This window comes from Coturnix japonica, chromosome 3 (genome assembly GCF_054131305.1).
Source record: "Coturnix japonica strain WE chromosome 3, WE-NBRP24, whole genome shotgun sequence".
Taxonomy (NCBI): domain Eukaryota; kingdom Metazoa; phylum Chordata; class Aves; order Galliformes; family Phasianidae; genus Coturnix; species Coturnix japonica.
The window spans coordinates 19,597,501-19,614,250 of record NC_140665.1 but is presented as its reverse complement, the minus strand read 5'-3'; the positions used below and the strand labels follow the sequence as shown (position 1 = coordinate 19,614,250).

The following is a 16,750-nucleotide window of genomic DNA, read 5'->3' as shown; positions in this document are numbered from 1 at the left end:
TTTTTGTTTTTTTTATTCCTTTACTTTAGAAAAAAAAAATATCTGTATTAACACAAATAGAGGAGGAGCTTGTTTGATGTGGGAGGAAGGACTTGGTAAAATGCACTAGTAGTTAAAAGAGGAAGGTTTTTTAGCTGTAGAGTTTTGTTATTATGTAGCAAGCATTACTAGCAAGGTAACTACTGGAGTCTGTTTTAATGAGTTTGCCAGGAAAGATAGTTGTATAAGCTTCATCCTGACAACTTCCACAATTAAGATAAAATTTATGTATTTTTAATATGTTTGGGGAATGTTTTAATTGGATCTTCTCAGTCCAGAAATACTTAACCTGTTACAGCCCATGCTTATCTCACTTGTGAAAGCTTTGTGCTTCTGTCTTTTTTTTGCATGGCCATACCAAAGAGAAGTGGAGTCTGTATGTCTGAACATACTGATAGTGTATCTTTTATTCTTTACACTTAAAAACTGTAACATACATGGAGTGTTTAAAGTCAGTGCTCAGGAAGTTGGTTCAGCGCTTCCCCTGCTGGGTAGGAATTACACCATTGGGTCTTGATGTAGCTACTCATAGGTTAATGCAGTACTGAAAAATAAGAGCTATAACCTCATTGAGGGTTACAAAGGTTGTCAGTGTTTCAAATGTTGGTAAAATTATGAATCATATTCAGTCAATGATACTTTTGGCCATAGGTGCTGAGGGCAATGTGTATTGTGGGATGCATGTCTGTGGCACTTCTGCTCTGGCTCTGTACTCCACAGCTGTTCCTTTTGCTTCAACTTTCCATGCTGTTTCTCTCTCTTCTTAGGAATCTAAGTTACATGGCTGTAAAACCTGAGAAAATGGCACCAACTTGTCACTTTCTAAGCCTTTGAACAGCAGGACCCAGCAAAGTACTTGGCCCCCACCCTGCCCAGGGTGGTTTCACTGCAGGAACTGTGAGTGCCCTGGGCAAGGCACCCCTCAGGCTGCTGGCCCATCCTGAGAAACCGGCTCACTGCCAAGGGCTGTGTTAAATATTTCATAGCAAGCGGCAGTGTTGTGGCTCCCTGAGGACTGCCTTGTTCTACCCAGGGGAGGGCTGTGACAGCTAAAGCCAGGTGGGGGGAGCACAGAGACAGTGCCTACGACCAGGTAGGGCTACTTGAACAAGTGGTAGGCATGGGGTGGGGGCTGCTGGTGGGCCTGAGCCGTTGGGTGGGAGGAGATCATAGTGTTGTTGCAGAGAGCTGCGCTACTGTGCTTAGCTCTCTGGATGGATGTAGTAATTAATAAGTAAATGAATTTACTTATTGGCCCCTCGGCCGGTTGAGGTGTCTGCCAGAGAATATCAGGGAAGGCATTTGCTGTTAGCAAGATTCCCTGGGCCAGATGGGGAGCGTGGAGCTAATCAGCTTTGTGGAGGGCTGAAAGGAGTGGTGGGAGCTGGGCGGCAGGTTAAGGCAGGGAGTGGGTAAGAGAGGGGTAGTGGGGTGCTGTGTGGGGGCAGGTGGCCGGCAGCCTCAGCCGACAGTGTGCATCAAGAGCAGAGACACTGGAGGAGCATCGCTTGCAGCCACTGTCAGTGCCCTAAAATAGCTCTGGCAGGATGAGGCCGAGCAGCTTACAGCTAGCGGTGTAAAGCTGAGGTAAGCTCTGGGGGTTTTAAACGTGAAATTTGGTGAACAGGCTTGAAAATGCTAGAAAATACAATCCAAGTGCCTGATGCTGAACTGTTTGCCAGTGCTGTGGTTTACTGCTGTACTCTGTGCTCATCACCTTAAAGTGTAAAGCTGTGTGTCTGCTCTGTAAACCACAGCAGATCTGGGGTAAGCTGTGCGTGGCCTTGAGTGCGTGCGGCCAGGAGCAGGCCTGTTACTCAGGGCCTTGTTTGGAGATCTTTAGTGTTGGCCAGAAAGTGTGCAGGTTTATTTGCTGACATAAAGTTGAAGGAAGACTCCAAATCCTTAATAGCCCTGGTGGGGCTTGGCCCCTGTAAGAAAAATCCCATTCCTCTCTTGCATTGTCTGTTTTCTGTGGTTTGCAGATACCAGCTGTCCCTCAAGTGTGTTTTACTGTCCAGAAGACATAGATGAGGACCGAGTCCATGAACTGGTGTTCTGGAGATGAAAAGCTACATAAACTCTTAGAGTGTACCACCTGAGGACACCACTACCAACATGGACATCATTATTTATTTATGGATGCTTTAATCAGGAGGAGCTTTTTTGTAAACATGAATTGCTGGGCTCTTTCCTTGAGGTGTCGTTTCTTGTTTCATGCTATTGAAACTTTAATCTTAACTTATTATGACTCCTTTGTGTTGGTCAGCTCTCAGGGACATTTCCCTCGACTTGAAAATGTGGGAGCTTTCAAGAATGTGTCTATTGTGCCAACTCAAGCCACCTGTGGGCTGCCAGACCGAAGTACTTTTTGTCATAGCTCAGTAGCTGCTGAAAGTATTATGTCCTGCACTCAGAGGTTTTGTGTTCAAGAATGCCCATACAGGTCATCGCCTCCTTTGTACAAACAGCTTTTTCTTGAAGGCCTTGGTACCTGTGTCACAGAGGACAAAAAGGACTTGCCTCTGGGGTCCTTCAGCAACGCTTCAAGTTTTATTTTTCATAACCAGAAGGATTGCTTTTCTACTCCCCCATTACTGAGGCTGTCAGCTTCATTTACGTTAACTGTATGGTTGAAACCTGAGCAAGAAGGTGTAATGTAAGTAGTATTGAAGGTGTTTACTTTCCTGGGGCTCTTAAAAAAATTGATCATTGCAGTCAAGATCACTATTAGCAAGCTATTTAAAATTTTAAAAAGCTACAGTGAGAAACTCTGACGTTTTAAAACTGTATTTAGGTTGGGATCTTTGTAAATGTCAGGACAGTAGGCTCAGTTTCAGTAGCATTGACTCACATGGGAATCCCATTGTTGCAGTGGAAAATACTTGTATATAACACGTGACTATTAAAAATTTAAATGCAAATTTCTAATTCACATTCCTCCTAAAAACTGCTATAAAAATGTGTTGTCAGGGCTTTTGCTTCTTCCCTGATGGGGGGGGGGAGGGGAGGTGTAGAAAAAAATCTAAACTTTCAGGAATCACACAGTTCTACTCCTTAAACAAGTGAGGAAACACCCTCAGATCTCCCCAAATGAATATTTTAGTACTATAGACGAGTGGCCATAATAGATGTTGGTTGAACTGGAGATCATATTACTCCTTTTACAAAAGATTCCACTATTAAGACTACTAATGAAGTTTCAGTAAGCGTTCTTTTTCTTATGCGCCCATGAGCTGTGTAGTTCAGCACATAGGACTATTCAGAGTGGCCTTTCAGCTTGGCTGGGCATTACTGTAATTAAAAACTTGCTTTTTTGGAAAGCTGATTTACAAATCCTGCAGAAGAGTTCTACCTGTGGATCATAATATGCAGAGCTTCCTTGACCTTCTCCTGGTTATGCAGATCCCATTTAAAGTGAAAACATGGCAAAGGTATAATGCATTTTAGGGTGTATATCAGAAATGCTTTTGCAATGTAGAATATTGAATGCTTATTTTGCATGCTGCCATGAAACAAGATTTTAAGAATGAGAATATAATCTTGAAACATTAAGGATGTGTGAAGTTAAGTCTGCTTTAATGGAAGGATAATTACCTTTTTGAAAAAAACAACAGCAACCTCAGTATAGAAATAGTGATTATTGAGGGGAAAGAAATAAGGCCTGGAGGGCAAAAGTGGCTTCAGTTCAAGCTTAAGGTAAAGTGGCTAGGATGAAGGTATGTGTGAAGCAGTCTCTGGAGCTTTGGCCTAGTGTCTTTTACAGAGAGTATTTTCTAAATGTTTGAATCTCAAACATCAGAGAGCCCATTCCTGGGGTTGTCTTAAGTTCATGTCCGCGTGTGTGCAGGTGTATTGGGTTCTCATACAGCATAGCATATACTTAACTTGAAGTACAAATGTCTAATTTCTAAGCAAGCTGTTGCAGCAGTGTGTTGAGTGAAATCTGTGAAACTCTTGTCAGTGGACTGGGCTGTTCTTGCATAGAGCCTGAAATAGTGAAATGTGTGTGCTTAGTTTCAAATGATTAAGCGCTGTAAAGAAACCAGACTCTCTCAATGTCTGATTATCCATGGACTTGTATAAAACATTACTCTCCTGCTGCTGTATTAATAGCACAGAATGTACATGTTTCTGTTCATTGGCCTTTATAGATCACTTTAAAATCTAAATGTTTTTATTCAGTTTTTGTAGCAGCTTGCTTCATTCCTCTGCCTTGTGAGTTTGCTAATATTCAAGGTAGAAGTGACAGTGGTAGAGCCTAGTACTGAAAATTGAAGTTGGACAACATTTATTCCAGTGGAGAGGAGGATTTGCTGCTGTCCAGCAGCATATTTTTTATTGTCTATTTAAAAAAAGGATTCATTTTCCTCACGAAAGGGATGTAGAAATCCAGTTCTGAGGAGGTTTTGGAGAAACAGTAATGTATGTACAGCCCCTGTAGAGGTTTGACTTGCCAGCTCTCCTCTACTTTGCAGTTCCTGATGTGGAGATGTCTTTGCTAAATGTTATTTGTGGAACTTTTAAATCCCATTAATATACTGGGGGACTCCACTGAACTGGAACTTAATGTAATAGTCTTTTTGTTGCCACCATGCCCTAAAATGGATTATAACTCATTTTAATCATAAAACAAGTTAAATGTTAACAAGCTATTTCATTAGCGTAAAAAGTACTTGCATCAAGTGCAGTAGGCCCATGTTTTTTGGATATGCTATAAAAATGTGTATAAGTCTTTGTAAGTATGCTTTTAAGTCCCTGCATATTGGAGATCTTAAAAGCAGGAGAACAGTGAGTAAACACTGATATTCATAACTCCAGTCTTTAAACTTATTTCCCTTTAGACAGTATGTACAGTAAGTGAGTAAACCTCTTCTGTCTGACTTGTGTTCTTTTCTCATGCTTTATATGCTCATTAGTTCATCTAAAGGCCTTCAGTAAGCCTGTGCATAGAATGTAGCATAACATGGGAAACAGTATATGGTGATAACCCTTGGAAGCATAGTAGGATAAGAACATGAGTAGAAGCTTAGCATATATGAATAGTCATTACAGACAGCTTATATCAATTTAGTTTGAACTGGAATAACTGGAGTATAGATGGCCACAAAATAACAAAGGTTGGAGAAAAATGAGCCAGGACATTTTATGCACCAAAAGGTGTGGTGAAATGGCCTGATTGTGGAGTAGGCGCTAGGTATCTTGCTGCTTTTTTTTTCCTTCAAAAACACCCAAACAGCTACAATTGCACCTAATTCAGGTATTTTACAGAAGCACTTAGACAGAAGGGGGATGTTGCCTTGAAATGCAGTATGTCTGATTTTGAGCCTGTGCAGATGTTGCCATTCACATGTAGTTAATGTGTGAGGATCAGCAGTGCCTCTAGATTAGTTTCTATCAAATGTTTACTTTGTTGATCTCTGTGGTTTTGTTGTTCTTCCTTCAACCCCACCATCAAGAACTACATAGTCAAGAACTGGCTCTATGAGATTGTAGGTTAACAGAAGATCAGAACTTCATAAAGAACAGTGGTTTCTCTCCATAATCATATCTGAAATGGAAATAGTTCTCCCTTTCAGAACTAAAGCTTATGCCTATATCACCTATATTACTGTATGTGGTGGTTTTTTTCCCCCCCTTCCTCCTGTTTTCTACATTTTGATTTTTTTTTTTTTTTCCCCCCAGTAGTGAGTCATAATCCACATTTGTTCTTTTCAGTTTTCAAAGTGATGTACATCAAGGTCACTTGCCTTCTTAAAGTTTTATCCCCTTTGGGGATAAAAACAATGCAGGGTTGTTTGTTTTAGATAACTAAATTAAACAAAAACCTGGATTATCCAATTATTGTTTATCCAGGAACTGGGTAAATCCAGTTCCTAAATATTTTGCTACTTAGCTGAGCCTTTCCTCACATTTATTATCTAGCAAAACTAGTGTGTTTACAGGCAAACAAAACCTTGAAAAGATCAATCAACAATATATTAAGAAACACAATTTTTTTTAAGGTTTGCAAAATAAATATCTGCATTTTGCAAGTTGTTCTTTTGACAACATTCCAGGAGACTAAAATGGTAACAGCTAATTAATCTTTCCCTTGGTTTTAAATGTAAATCAGTGAATCCTGGCAGTAACAGAACAGCATTTTGATGCTATTTCTGTAATAAGTAGCAGTGAGTACTGTGGAAAGGTGAAGTTTGGTTTTCTGACTCTCTTGTGAGTTAGATTACTAATTTAGTCTGGTGCAACTGCTATAACATTTGGTTTGTCGTGGGTAAATTGGGGACTGGATTTCTCAAGCAGATGAAATGGAATGTGGAACTTTAAAATTATTTTTGTTGTAGTAATGATTAGATTCATAAATAAAATATGTAGCTGATTTGAATCAAGTATCATCTATGTCTTCTCAGGACCCTTAGCATGGTGATTGTTCATTTGTCAAAACTACTTGAACACTTGGAAATGTAACATGGGTTAGCGTAGGTAGTATTCTTGTCCTTATATGTTGCATTTGATATTGATGTGAAGTCTCCCTGAAAAGAAAACTAACAAGTGGCAAGGAAGCCTTCTGACCTGGCCTTGGTTTTACTGGAACGGGCTGCCCAGGGTAGCGGTAGAGTCCCCATCCTTGTGGGTTTTCAAAAAAAGGGCTGATGCGGCACTGAGGCTCATGGTTTACTGGTTGGATTAGATGGCCTCAGTAGTCTTATTCAACTTTAATAATCCTATGATCGAGGGATTGAATGAAGCCTGTTTGTTAGCTTTTATGCTTAGTACATCCTGTGACTTTCACTGTCAGTGAGCATCTTCTCACAATCTCTATTTTAACATTTATTTTAATGCATTCTGGTTAGCATCACTTTACGGGATATCACCTTGGCAAGAATGTGTATATATGTGTGCTTCTGACCTTATGTTGTTTTTCTTGGTTATTTCCAAAGGTGTGTGATAGAAAAGGCTATTGATGGGCAGACTGTGTTCAAACTCACAATATCTGAGAAAGAGACCATGTTTTATTATCGCACAGTAAATGGTTTGCAGCCACCAATAAAAGTAATGACACTGGGGAGAATTCTTGTGAAGAAATGGATTCATCTTAGTGTGCAGGTGAGTAAAAGAAGAAAACCTCTTTAATATTTGTTGAAATACAACATTTGTGTGAGAAAGGCGTAACTGCATTATCTGTCACAATCCCCAGTTTATCCCTTCTAGTGAAGATAATTTGTGAGTTGTGTAGGTAAGGTTATTAATTTTTGAGTGCATGTTGAGGTGATTGCGAATTTAACACTGGAAGGAAATGCTGTACACATCTGCTAAGCAAATAAGACTACAAGTACTTGCCCTTAAGAGCAGGAGTTTTTCTTCTTGCGGTGAAGAAAAACTACTTATTCTCTTCTTAGCAGCAATCGTGAGTCTCTGAGATTACTCACTCATTCCAATGTATACATACAAATATACTTGGAGAGGTATCCCATTTAATTTCTAAAACTTCTTACAATGCATGTAAGTCAACATGTATAAGGGTTTCTTCAAGCCTGTTAGTTATTGCCTCTTACTTTAAAAATACATTTGAATTGTTAAAACAGTGCTTGTGTTCTAATATTTTCTGTTGGCACAGTGTTTTAATAAGTGTACACCTCTGTACTGAGGATAAAGCAAAACAGAGTTCATTTAAAAAATTAAATTACAAAATCTGCGAACAAATGCAAAAGAAATTAAAATGCATTCAGTTATTTGCATGCCTTAGAATTCCCTACAGATGCCCTTGTAAATTCCTGTTTGTAAGCAAAGTTCAACTAATAATTACAAAACAAAATTATCAAGTATTGAGACGTTAATCTTCTCCTTCCTTCATTTCCTTTATCTGGTCTGTTAAATTTCATTTGGTTTACAGCACAATCAAGAAGAGTTTTTCTGCTTTCCTGAAACTTGCTAAAAGGTATTGACTGTGATTTGGATTTTTAGTGCTGATCTTGTCACTCTTAAGAAGTATCTAAGCTGACGCCTTGGTGGGTTGGTTGTTTTTTTTACAGTTTTCTTTTTTCCAGGATAACAGTGTGGTAGTGTGAATAAGATTTTTGCTGTAGGATTAAAAGAGTGACCTTAAGGTAGAACTAATGAACTTTACACTTCAAACACTCTGAAAGTGCTATATTACTGCAGTTGCTGTCAGCCACATTTTGTAGTAGTCTTAGAAACTGTTAAAGCCTGGCATAGAAAAGGAGAGCGTGATTTAAATGTACACGCTATTTTAAATTGCATTGCAAAGAGCCCTCAAGTGCTTCTTAGAATTTAGTCATTTGTTTCTTTGGACTGTTGTTCAGTGCACTGGGGGAATAAAGATGTACAGTTTCTAGATCCTTACGGGGCCTACAGACTTAATTTTTCGATGTTTCTGAGCTCAAGGTAGATCTTTACATTCTGTGATTTGTTGTGTTGCTCATCTTGCCATTCAAGATGATAGCGACTAGAGCATGATCCATTTCACCCTAGGTATGGCTGTTAAACTTCAGGTAAAAGTTTAAAGTTCTTCAAACTTCTATCAGCTGTCCATAACATTTTTTTTTCTATAGAGAAATAAATGGAGAAGGTCATTATGAGAGGAACTATACAGAAATCACTATTCTCTCTGTATAAGAGAATAGGATAATAAACTGGAAGTAGGTTTAAACTAGACATGAGGAATAAAATCTTCACTGAGGAGGAAGTGGCACAGCTATCTAGAGATGCTGTGTTGCCCATCTCTGCAGGTGCCATGTTGGATCGGGCCCATGGCAGCCCTGCCCACAGTTTGGGGTTGGGGCTGGGTGAGCTTTAAGAACCTTTCCAACCCAAACCATTGTGTGACTCTGAGCAAAAGTAACATTCATATGAAAGTGGTTTTTTTCCTCCAGACTGTAATATTTGATGTTTCCCAGGCATCTGGAGATTTCAGCTTTGTCTTCAACTGGTAGAAAAATGAGAATGGTGGACAATGTGGTTTTATAGACATCACAGTGGAAGAACTTGGAGTCACACCTAAAAGTACAAATCATCCAGTCTTTGCACAAATGTAGCTTCTGACTCCTCTGACTGATTGCCCTTATCCCCAGGCTGTGAACTGGCAGGGGGACTGTAGCACGAAGTAGGCCCTTGCATGCTCTGTTCATGAGATACCACAAGTGAAGGCAGCAGGGGGAGCTGTGGCAGAATGCAGCTTTAGGCGAGTTACTGCTGCTGTTTTACAGTGAAGACTTTCCCTTTTGTTGAGGCAGATCTGACTCCTGCAGAAGATTAGCATGCTGAGTTCTGTGACACTTTAGTAGACATAGGCTGGATTTTCTAGCAGGGACGAGTGCTGGGACTAATGTCGGTAAATTAGAAAATATAGGTGTTTTCCTCCTGACATGTTGGTTTTAAAGTAGGTATGGTGTCATCAGCAGAGTTGCTTTAAACAGGAACAAAAAGGAAATTGATCTTCTACCAGAAGCAATGAAAAACAGATTCAGCAACTTTTTCAGTACTTATGTGAATTTGGTGTGTCAGAACATTCTCTGGCATCTTTCTTTTTATGGGAGCTCTTACCAAACAAAGCTGGATGACATGTCTTGATGTGTAAAGTCTATTCAGAATTGACACCTTGCTTGATGTCTTTTTTTTTTTTTTGGCTGAAAGGAAAAATGTTTGTGTTTTGAGGCAACCGAGTACTGTGTTTGATAAGACAGCTGAAATGAAATGGAATGTATGTTATCATGTATGTGATTAAATTTGTATTTATGATGAAAGGTATAGGAGCACTACTTAGGGTTTTTTGTTATATCTAGAGTTGTCTAGAACACCTAAAAGCCTGTGGGTTTGAAGGGAAGAGAGATGAAATGGAATGCATCTACTCTAAACAGGATGTTATGAAACATAACTGTGGATCATGCATAGAGAATAGGACAATCTGTTTGGATTCTTTTTTTTATTTGCTTAAAATATTTAGATAATATGGTTCAGGTACTGTTGGTAACTGAAACTATATGTGGTAATGATGCTCTTGCTTATTATGAAAATGTTTTAGCTGTGTCAGAGTTGCCCAAAAATTCAAAGTAGAAGCATTAAATGCTGCAATTAACATCCCTGTGTTTGAATATACATGGCTTCCCTAACAGAGGAAGCATATTTACTCCTTATTTTCCCCGAGTCTATTAAAAAAAAGAGAGAATGTGTCTTTGTAGGGAATGCAAGTGGGTCAAGATAGATAACTTAAGTTCCGTTGGCTGTAAGCCTGATGAGGCTCATTCTGCAGACTATTGTAAGGTATTATTCTAAACCATCAGTATTACATGCTTAACTGGCAGATGAGTGAGACTGTCTAACTTTAGGCTGGTTCGGTTGCTTTTTATTTTTGACTGGAAAAACAGCTAAGGCTTTTGGTCTCAGTAACAGTTTTCATGGTGGACTGGTGCATTTTTGTTGTTTTTGTGTTTTGGTTGTGGTTTGCAAGAAGAGTACACTTACTAACTGTTCATGAAAGAGGTCCTCAGCTGAGTAGTTATGATCTGTGGCCACTTCTGAACCTCTGTGCTTATATAAAACTGATTCAGGCCAGACCTCTCCAAAGCCAAGCAGAGCTGGGAACCTAAACACACTGAAGTTAACACTATGAGCCAGAACAATAGGAGGCATTTGTATATGAATGCTAGGAGAGGATCTTGAAGTACTGGTGGCAGATGTGAAACTGACAATAGCAATGGAAATGTGATAGGGGTGGCAGGTATGTCTGGAAATCAGCCATAGGAGTGTATGAGCTATTCAGGAATGATAAAAATGGAAACTAAACAGTGAAATGACATCAGATAGTAATTGATGAAGAAAGGAAAATGCAGGCTAAAAGGAGTTTCTTTGGAATAAAATAATTCTGGGAGAGAAGAAGGGTAGTAAATGAATTCTGCTGAAGTAATATAGGCTTTTAATTTCTCAAGTTTGGATTTAGATGTGTCATTCATTAGGGAAGTACTATTGAGAACTGTGTTGTTGAAGAGAGTTATGCTCTAGTTTATAACTGGGAAGTTAAAATTCTCTAACAAGAGGGCCTATGCATTTCTGTTTTCATGCAGAAAGGTTTCTTCACTAACTGGAAATCTAAGAAGAAAATTTGGATTCCAGCTTTGTTATGTGATGAGGGCATTACTAGAGATGTTGGTTTAAAAAAAAATAAAATCATTTCAGATAGAATAAATAAATGGTTTTGTAGCTGCACTTTTGGGTTTCAAAAAGAACAAGCAAACAGGATAATTTCAATGAAACTAGACAAACTGAGAAGTCTAGATATTAAATTGAAAAAGTCCTGAGAGTTCTTCAAAACAAACAGTGTTAACAGGATTCTCTGCCATTAAGATGGGGGGGAGGGGATTGAGGTACAGTACTCTGGCTTATGTGAGTGAATAAGCACCTTTGCAATTAGAGATGACAGTCTACAGACACACGGGAATGGGGGAGGAAATTTGCAGAGAAAGCTATGTAGGAGTAGAAATAAAACTCTAAAGAAATCAAACTGAATTAGATTTTGCAGTGACAGTTAAGTGGTAAACAGGTTATTAAGATCGTAGACATAAGAAGGCAAGAGGGTGAAGGTTTGCTTGAGGTTAAGGATTATTTGACTAAGGTCCCAAACCAAACAAGTGATGTGAAGACAATTGCTCAGCCTCTCCCACATGTAGATTGCTGCCCAGCCAGTGTCTGAGCAACAGCCACCATAGAAAACAAACCTCCAACTCCCTAATGTCCCTGTTCTATTCCATGTATGTTAAGTATGATGCCATATTGTATGGAATAGTTGTTTGGTCGGTTTAGGTCAGCTGCATCCCCTCCATACTACTTGCCAAACCATAGCTTAGTTGCAGGAGTGGAATGTGTATAATGTAGTAGGGAGAGAGCAGCTTTGAAAATGTTGAAGCACTGTTTAGCAATAGCCAAAATACTAGTGTGGATCAGCACTGTTTCAGCCACAAATTTAAAACACAGAACAGCACAAGCAGCAATGAAGTAAGTCAACTTCATCCCAGCTGGAGCCAGTAAAAAGAGGAAGGAAAAAAGGATCATGGTAACACAGACCTATTTGCCTTGACACACTGGCATATGAGGATTTAGAGAAGATTTTGAAGGAACAGATAAAGTTGTGGAAGTAAATGGAAAATGGGATAAAGTGAAGCATGGATTTACTAAAGATAGTTCATCACTGTCTAACGTCTTAGCTTTTTTGCTTTTTTTTTTTTTTGATGAGAAAACTGATTTTCAAGCAAAGTAAATCTGTCAGATTTCCTCTATCTGGAGTTCAGTATTAGTATTGTTGTGACACCCCATGAGAAGTTGTAAGAGTCAAAGGGATTGCTCATTGGGAGGGGTAGCAATAGATACTGCTCGAAGAATTGTGTGATCTATAGAAAAAAGTACAGTTGAATTCTTAGAAAAATTAGTCTTAGGTTGAGTCTTATGTTTTCGTTAATGATCTTGGCAGAAATATTAGGAGTGTACTGACATTATCTGGTAATGTCAAATGGACAGGCATAATCAGAGATGAACAGGAAAAACTGAATGACTGAAAAGACTAGGGTAACAGGTACAAAATAAAAGTTGATATTGTAAAATTGCATGCACCTCTAAAATCATGTGTTGATGAAATGCATCTGGAGAGGTTTCTGAAGCAGTGAGAGAAAAGCATTATTGCTGCTGTTTCAGTCTGAGGCTGTGTGCAAAATTCTGTGTATAGCTTCAGATGTTCATAGTTAGAGAATGTAATTCAGTGCAGGAATAACAGATGTATGCTGACAGCGAAAGGTGCTGTGTGTGCCTTACAGAAGATGATTTAAGATCCTTCTTTTGGGATTTGACTACAGTGAAGAGTAAGAGGTCTTACAGTTTTCTTCTCTAAATCTGTCGGAGAATGATCACCACACAAAAGGGGGGAGGGGGGAGAAGCTATTTAACGTGGGAGACTGTTCTGCTACAACAGACTATTTCTGAAAGTCTTCTGACCAGAGTACCATGGTTAAAAAGTTACTTTTAAGTACAGTAACTGTCCTAAAAAGAACAGTGTGATACAGTGCATCCAATGGGAGAAGGGAATTTGCATCACAGATTTGTGAAGGTGGACTAGGGGATTTTTTTTCCTTTTCATGCAGTATTATGGTAGCAACCACTGCCAGAAGTGTGTTGAGCATGAGTCACTAACAGTCTTGAAATAGACTCTGAAAAAGGGTACTTGAGACTAGATGGCATCATTCTAACAATAACGTCTTACTAGTAGTGAAACTACTGAAAAGTATCTTTCACTGATTACAGTTTGTAAACGAGTTTGTTTTTAACCTCTACAATATATAACAGGTCTTTAGACTTTGAACCTTGTTTCCTTGAAAGTACTGTCACTATTCCAGATGATTTCAGTAGGTGAGGATCAAGTCCTTGAGATTTCTAAGAGTTTTAGAGTCCTGTTTTTTGACTCTAACTCAATGATATTTATCACTGTGCCATTATGGGGCCATATTAGCAAAATAAAAACCAAAAACCAAACAACCTTGATTGTAGATGCACTGTGGAATAATGAATACACGGAATATATATATTTTATTAAATGACTCAATATGTACTGAAGGTGAAGCCTCAGGGAAACTCATCTTAAAATATGATCTTGCAGAGAAATCTAAAATTTGAAAGCATAGGAAAGCATGATTAAGGGCTGCTGCATACCTCATCTCTGAGTAGTGATGCCAGTATCAGGTCTGTGCAGCTTAGCAACAGCACCTTCACTATGTAATTTTTTTTCCCGTACAGTTTTACTGCTAAGGGTTTCCTCACTTTCCCTTTGATACTTCAGAATTTATTTAACTAGTTAAGAGTTAATAAGGGTGAAATTTAAACATAAATTTTCAGATCAATCCAAAGCTGCTGAAATGGGAGATTCTTTGAGAACATGTCAGATTGATGTATTTGTTTCATATGTAGTGTCTGCAATTATAAAAATAATCTTTTTACTAACCTTTATTTTGCCTGATCATATCTGTGTAACTCTGCCATGTTTTGGCAGACGATAGCACATTAAAAGCTTTAGAAAGTAAGTTTAAAATCTAAATGTGGAAAGGTAACCGTGACTGAATTACTCTCCCGGGAGTAAAATGCTCTTAGAGTGCCTATTGAAATCAGCATTATCATTTCAATACATGTCAAATGTGAGTCATTTCCTAGTTTAGGCAAAATTTCTTTATAAATCTTTAAATCTTCCAGTTCTTTCAAGAAAAGGTTAAAGTACTTACAATTTAATGAGACCGCTTTACATCATAACTGTTTGACTATTGAGAGAAAACTTGTCCTTTCCAATTTGTGAAATACTTCTGTTTTCTACACAAGTTCTTGAATACTTTTGAAAAATTGTATTAAAAGCAGATAACCTCAGACTTAAAAGCAGGAAAACATTTTCTCTATGCACGCTCTGTGTATATATTATGAAATATAAGGTGTCTGGTATAATGGTATATTCCTTGAGATTAGTAAGAATGTAGGAAAGCTGGGAGGCATTTTGTCACGGGGTTATCCCTAAATATCAGTCTGACAGGGGGGCACAAGCCCCAGTGGAGGAAAAAAAAGAGGAGGCGAAGGCAAAAAATAAGGCCCTGGGCCATGCACTCTGGGACAGTGGGAAGGGCAGAGAGCGAGCAGATAGTTCTAACAAAGAGAAAACATAACGGCAATGATCTGAGGAGCAACGGGAATTTAGTAAATGTAACCAACTCAAACAAAATGAGAGAGACGAGAGAACCCTAAGTAGGAGTCAAACCACGACAGTGTGAGGGAAGCGCTTGCTTTTCTCCACGGTGAGCTAAGACAGCCAGAGGCAGAGAGCAATTGGGGTCCGCTCCGGAGTCCCACCCTGCTTCCCCCTCATGCCAAGTTCTCCTGGGATTCCGCCCCTCCCCTCTGGTAACCCAAAGTGCCCAAAAAGGTGGTAACAGGAACTAGACATGACCTCTTTAACTGCCACTGTTCTGCATGGTGTTCTGATGTGGAATACCAACAACAGAAATCACAAAACCACAGCACATTTTAATGAAACAATTTTGTTTTCCTGCTTATTATCCATTTGGAGTAGTTTATCACTCCCAGAAAGGGAGGTGAGAGTCTGAAGCAGCTCTGCATATTAAGGCTTTTGCTCTACTATTTGCAGTTGTCTGCTAAAAACTCAAATGATGCTTCCAACAGACATGAGATACTTTGTTGTTATTATTATTGGTTTGTTGCTTAATCTCCCGCGATTACCACTTATTAACATTCTGCTGTTGAATTTGCAACCTTTGGGATCTCTTGTACAAACAACTTGTGCTGCCTCCAGAAGTCCTACTGCGATGGTTGCCTCTTCTCCTGGGCCACAGTAACTAGAATTTAGACTGTTTTTGTTGATTTGAGATTAATTTGTCATAACTTCAGCTCTTTAAGAAGCAGACATTCCCCAGATCTGTTTGGGATCCTTTTTATCACCATTTATCTCTTAAAACATGTGCATCCTTTCTTGCCTGAATATGAATTCTATGAAGTTTCTACACATCTGGAGACTTAGAATTAGTCTAAAATCTGCCAGGGAAAACAAGACACAGAGCTTCATCAATGCCTGGATTTCATTTTTGGAGAAAGGCAAAAGCAGACGTTTTATCATTGCTGTTCTGACCACTCATCTAGAATTTGCAAATATTTTTCAATTGCAAAAATAAAACTTACTGAAGTCTGATTGGAGTGTATATCACATATGGTAGGAATAGAATCAGATCTTTGTATGACCAGTGCTGGGGCTTTGCCTGACATATATGTGTGTGTAGTAGAAAACTTAAAGCCCATTGAGTTTTATTTATTTTTTTCTTTCTTTATAAAAAACAAAAGTGTGGCAAGCAATTAAATTGTAATTTTAATAACAGGAGCACTGTGTTAGGAATTATTTGCATTCTTAATCTAAAGTGTTTGTTTTTTTTTTTAGCTATCCTACAGTCTTTAATGTATATTTGGCATTTTCTGCAAAAGATATTTTGGTGGCAGTGTGTGAATCTAAAAGGAAATAATTTGTCAGCTGCTTAGAGAGGAATGTGTTGAAAGGTGAAGAACAGAATAAAATATGCTCAAACATTCAATATAAAAATAGTAGAAATTCCATAGCTGGAGGTAAATACTGAGAGGAATGCTCATAGCATTTTATAAATTAAGCAGTGATCTTTTAGTAATTGTTTCCTCACTGCTAGAAAACTGAAGCAAACCAAATATACCATTTGACATAGGAACCCTCAATTCTGTGTTGATCTCCTAGAAGCAGTGTATGTGTTCAAGCGAGTTCCCAACTTTATATGCTACTTCAGTCTAATGACTACTCTTCTGATTTCTGTGTGCGCTCTGGTCATATGGCAAGTCAACTCTGAGAGACTGGAGTTAGTGATGTCTACTTGATATGACTTGGTATAGAAGATGGAGATAACACAGGGTGCTTCCATATTAGTAATTGTGTGCATGAAGAGTTTTATGTAGGTTTGCTTTCTGTTAATAACCGGAGACTTGTGGTATACACAGGAGGGCACTGCTAGTGTGTTTGTATTTGCAGACTTTCTGAGGAGTCTAAGCATAATGTTTTCCCCTGAAATATCATCACTTAGTACAGAACTTTCTTCATGAAAACAGAAGGTCCTACAGCAGGTTGTTCTGTGCAGTGGATGAGTAAGGA

General features: G+C 38.7%; 1 protein-coding gene across 1 annotated transcript in view; it reads left to right on the top strand.

The window, feature by feature from the left end:
* Positions 1 to 1,487: 1,487 nt before the first annotated feature.
* Positions 1,488 to 16,750, top strand: part of USH2A (usherin) — a 342,112-nt gene continuing 326,849 nt past the window's right edge. The window contains exons 1-3 of the mRNA XM_085542932.1: positions 1,488 to 1,626; positions 2,025 to 2,698; positions 6,978 to 7,143. Of these exons, the coding sequence (XP_085399058.1) occupies positions 2,178 to 2,698; positions 6,978 to 7,143 (687 nt within the window). The 5' untranslated portion in view covers positions 1,488 to 1,626; positions 2,025 to 2,177. The remainder of the gene's footprint in view (positions 1,627 to 2,024; positions 2,699 to 6,977; positions 7,144 to 16,750) is intronic.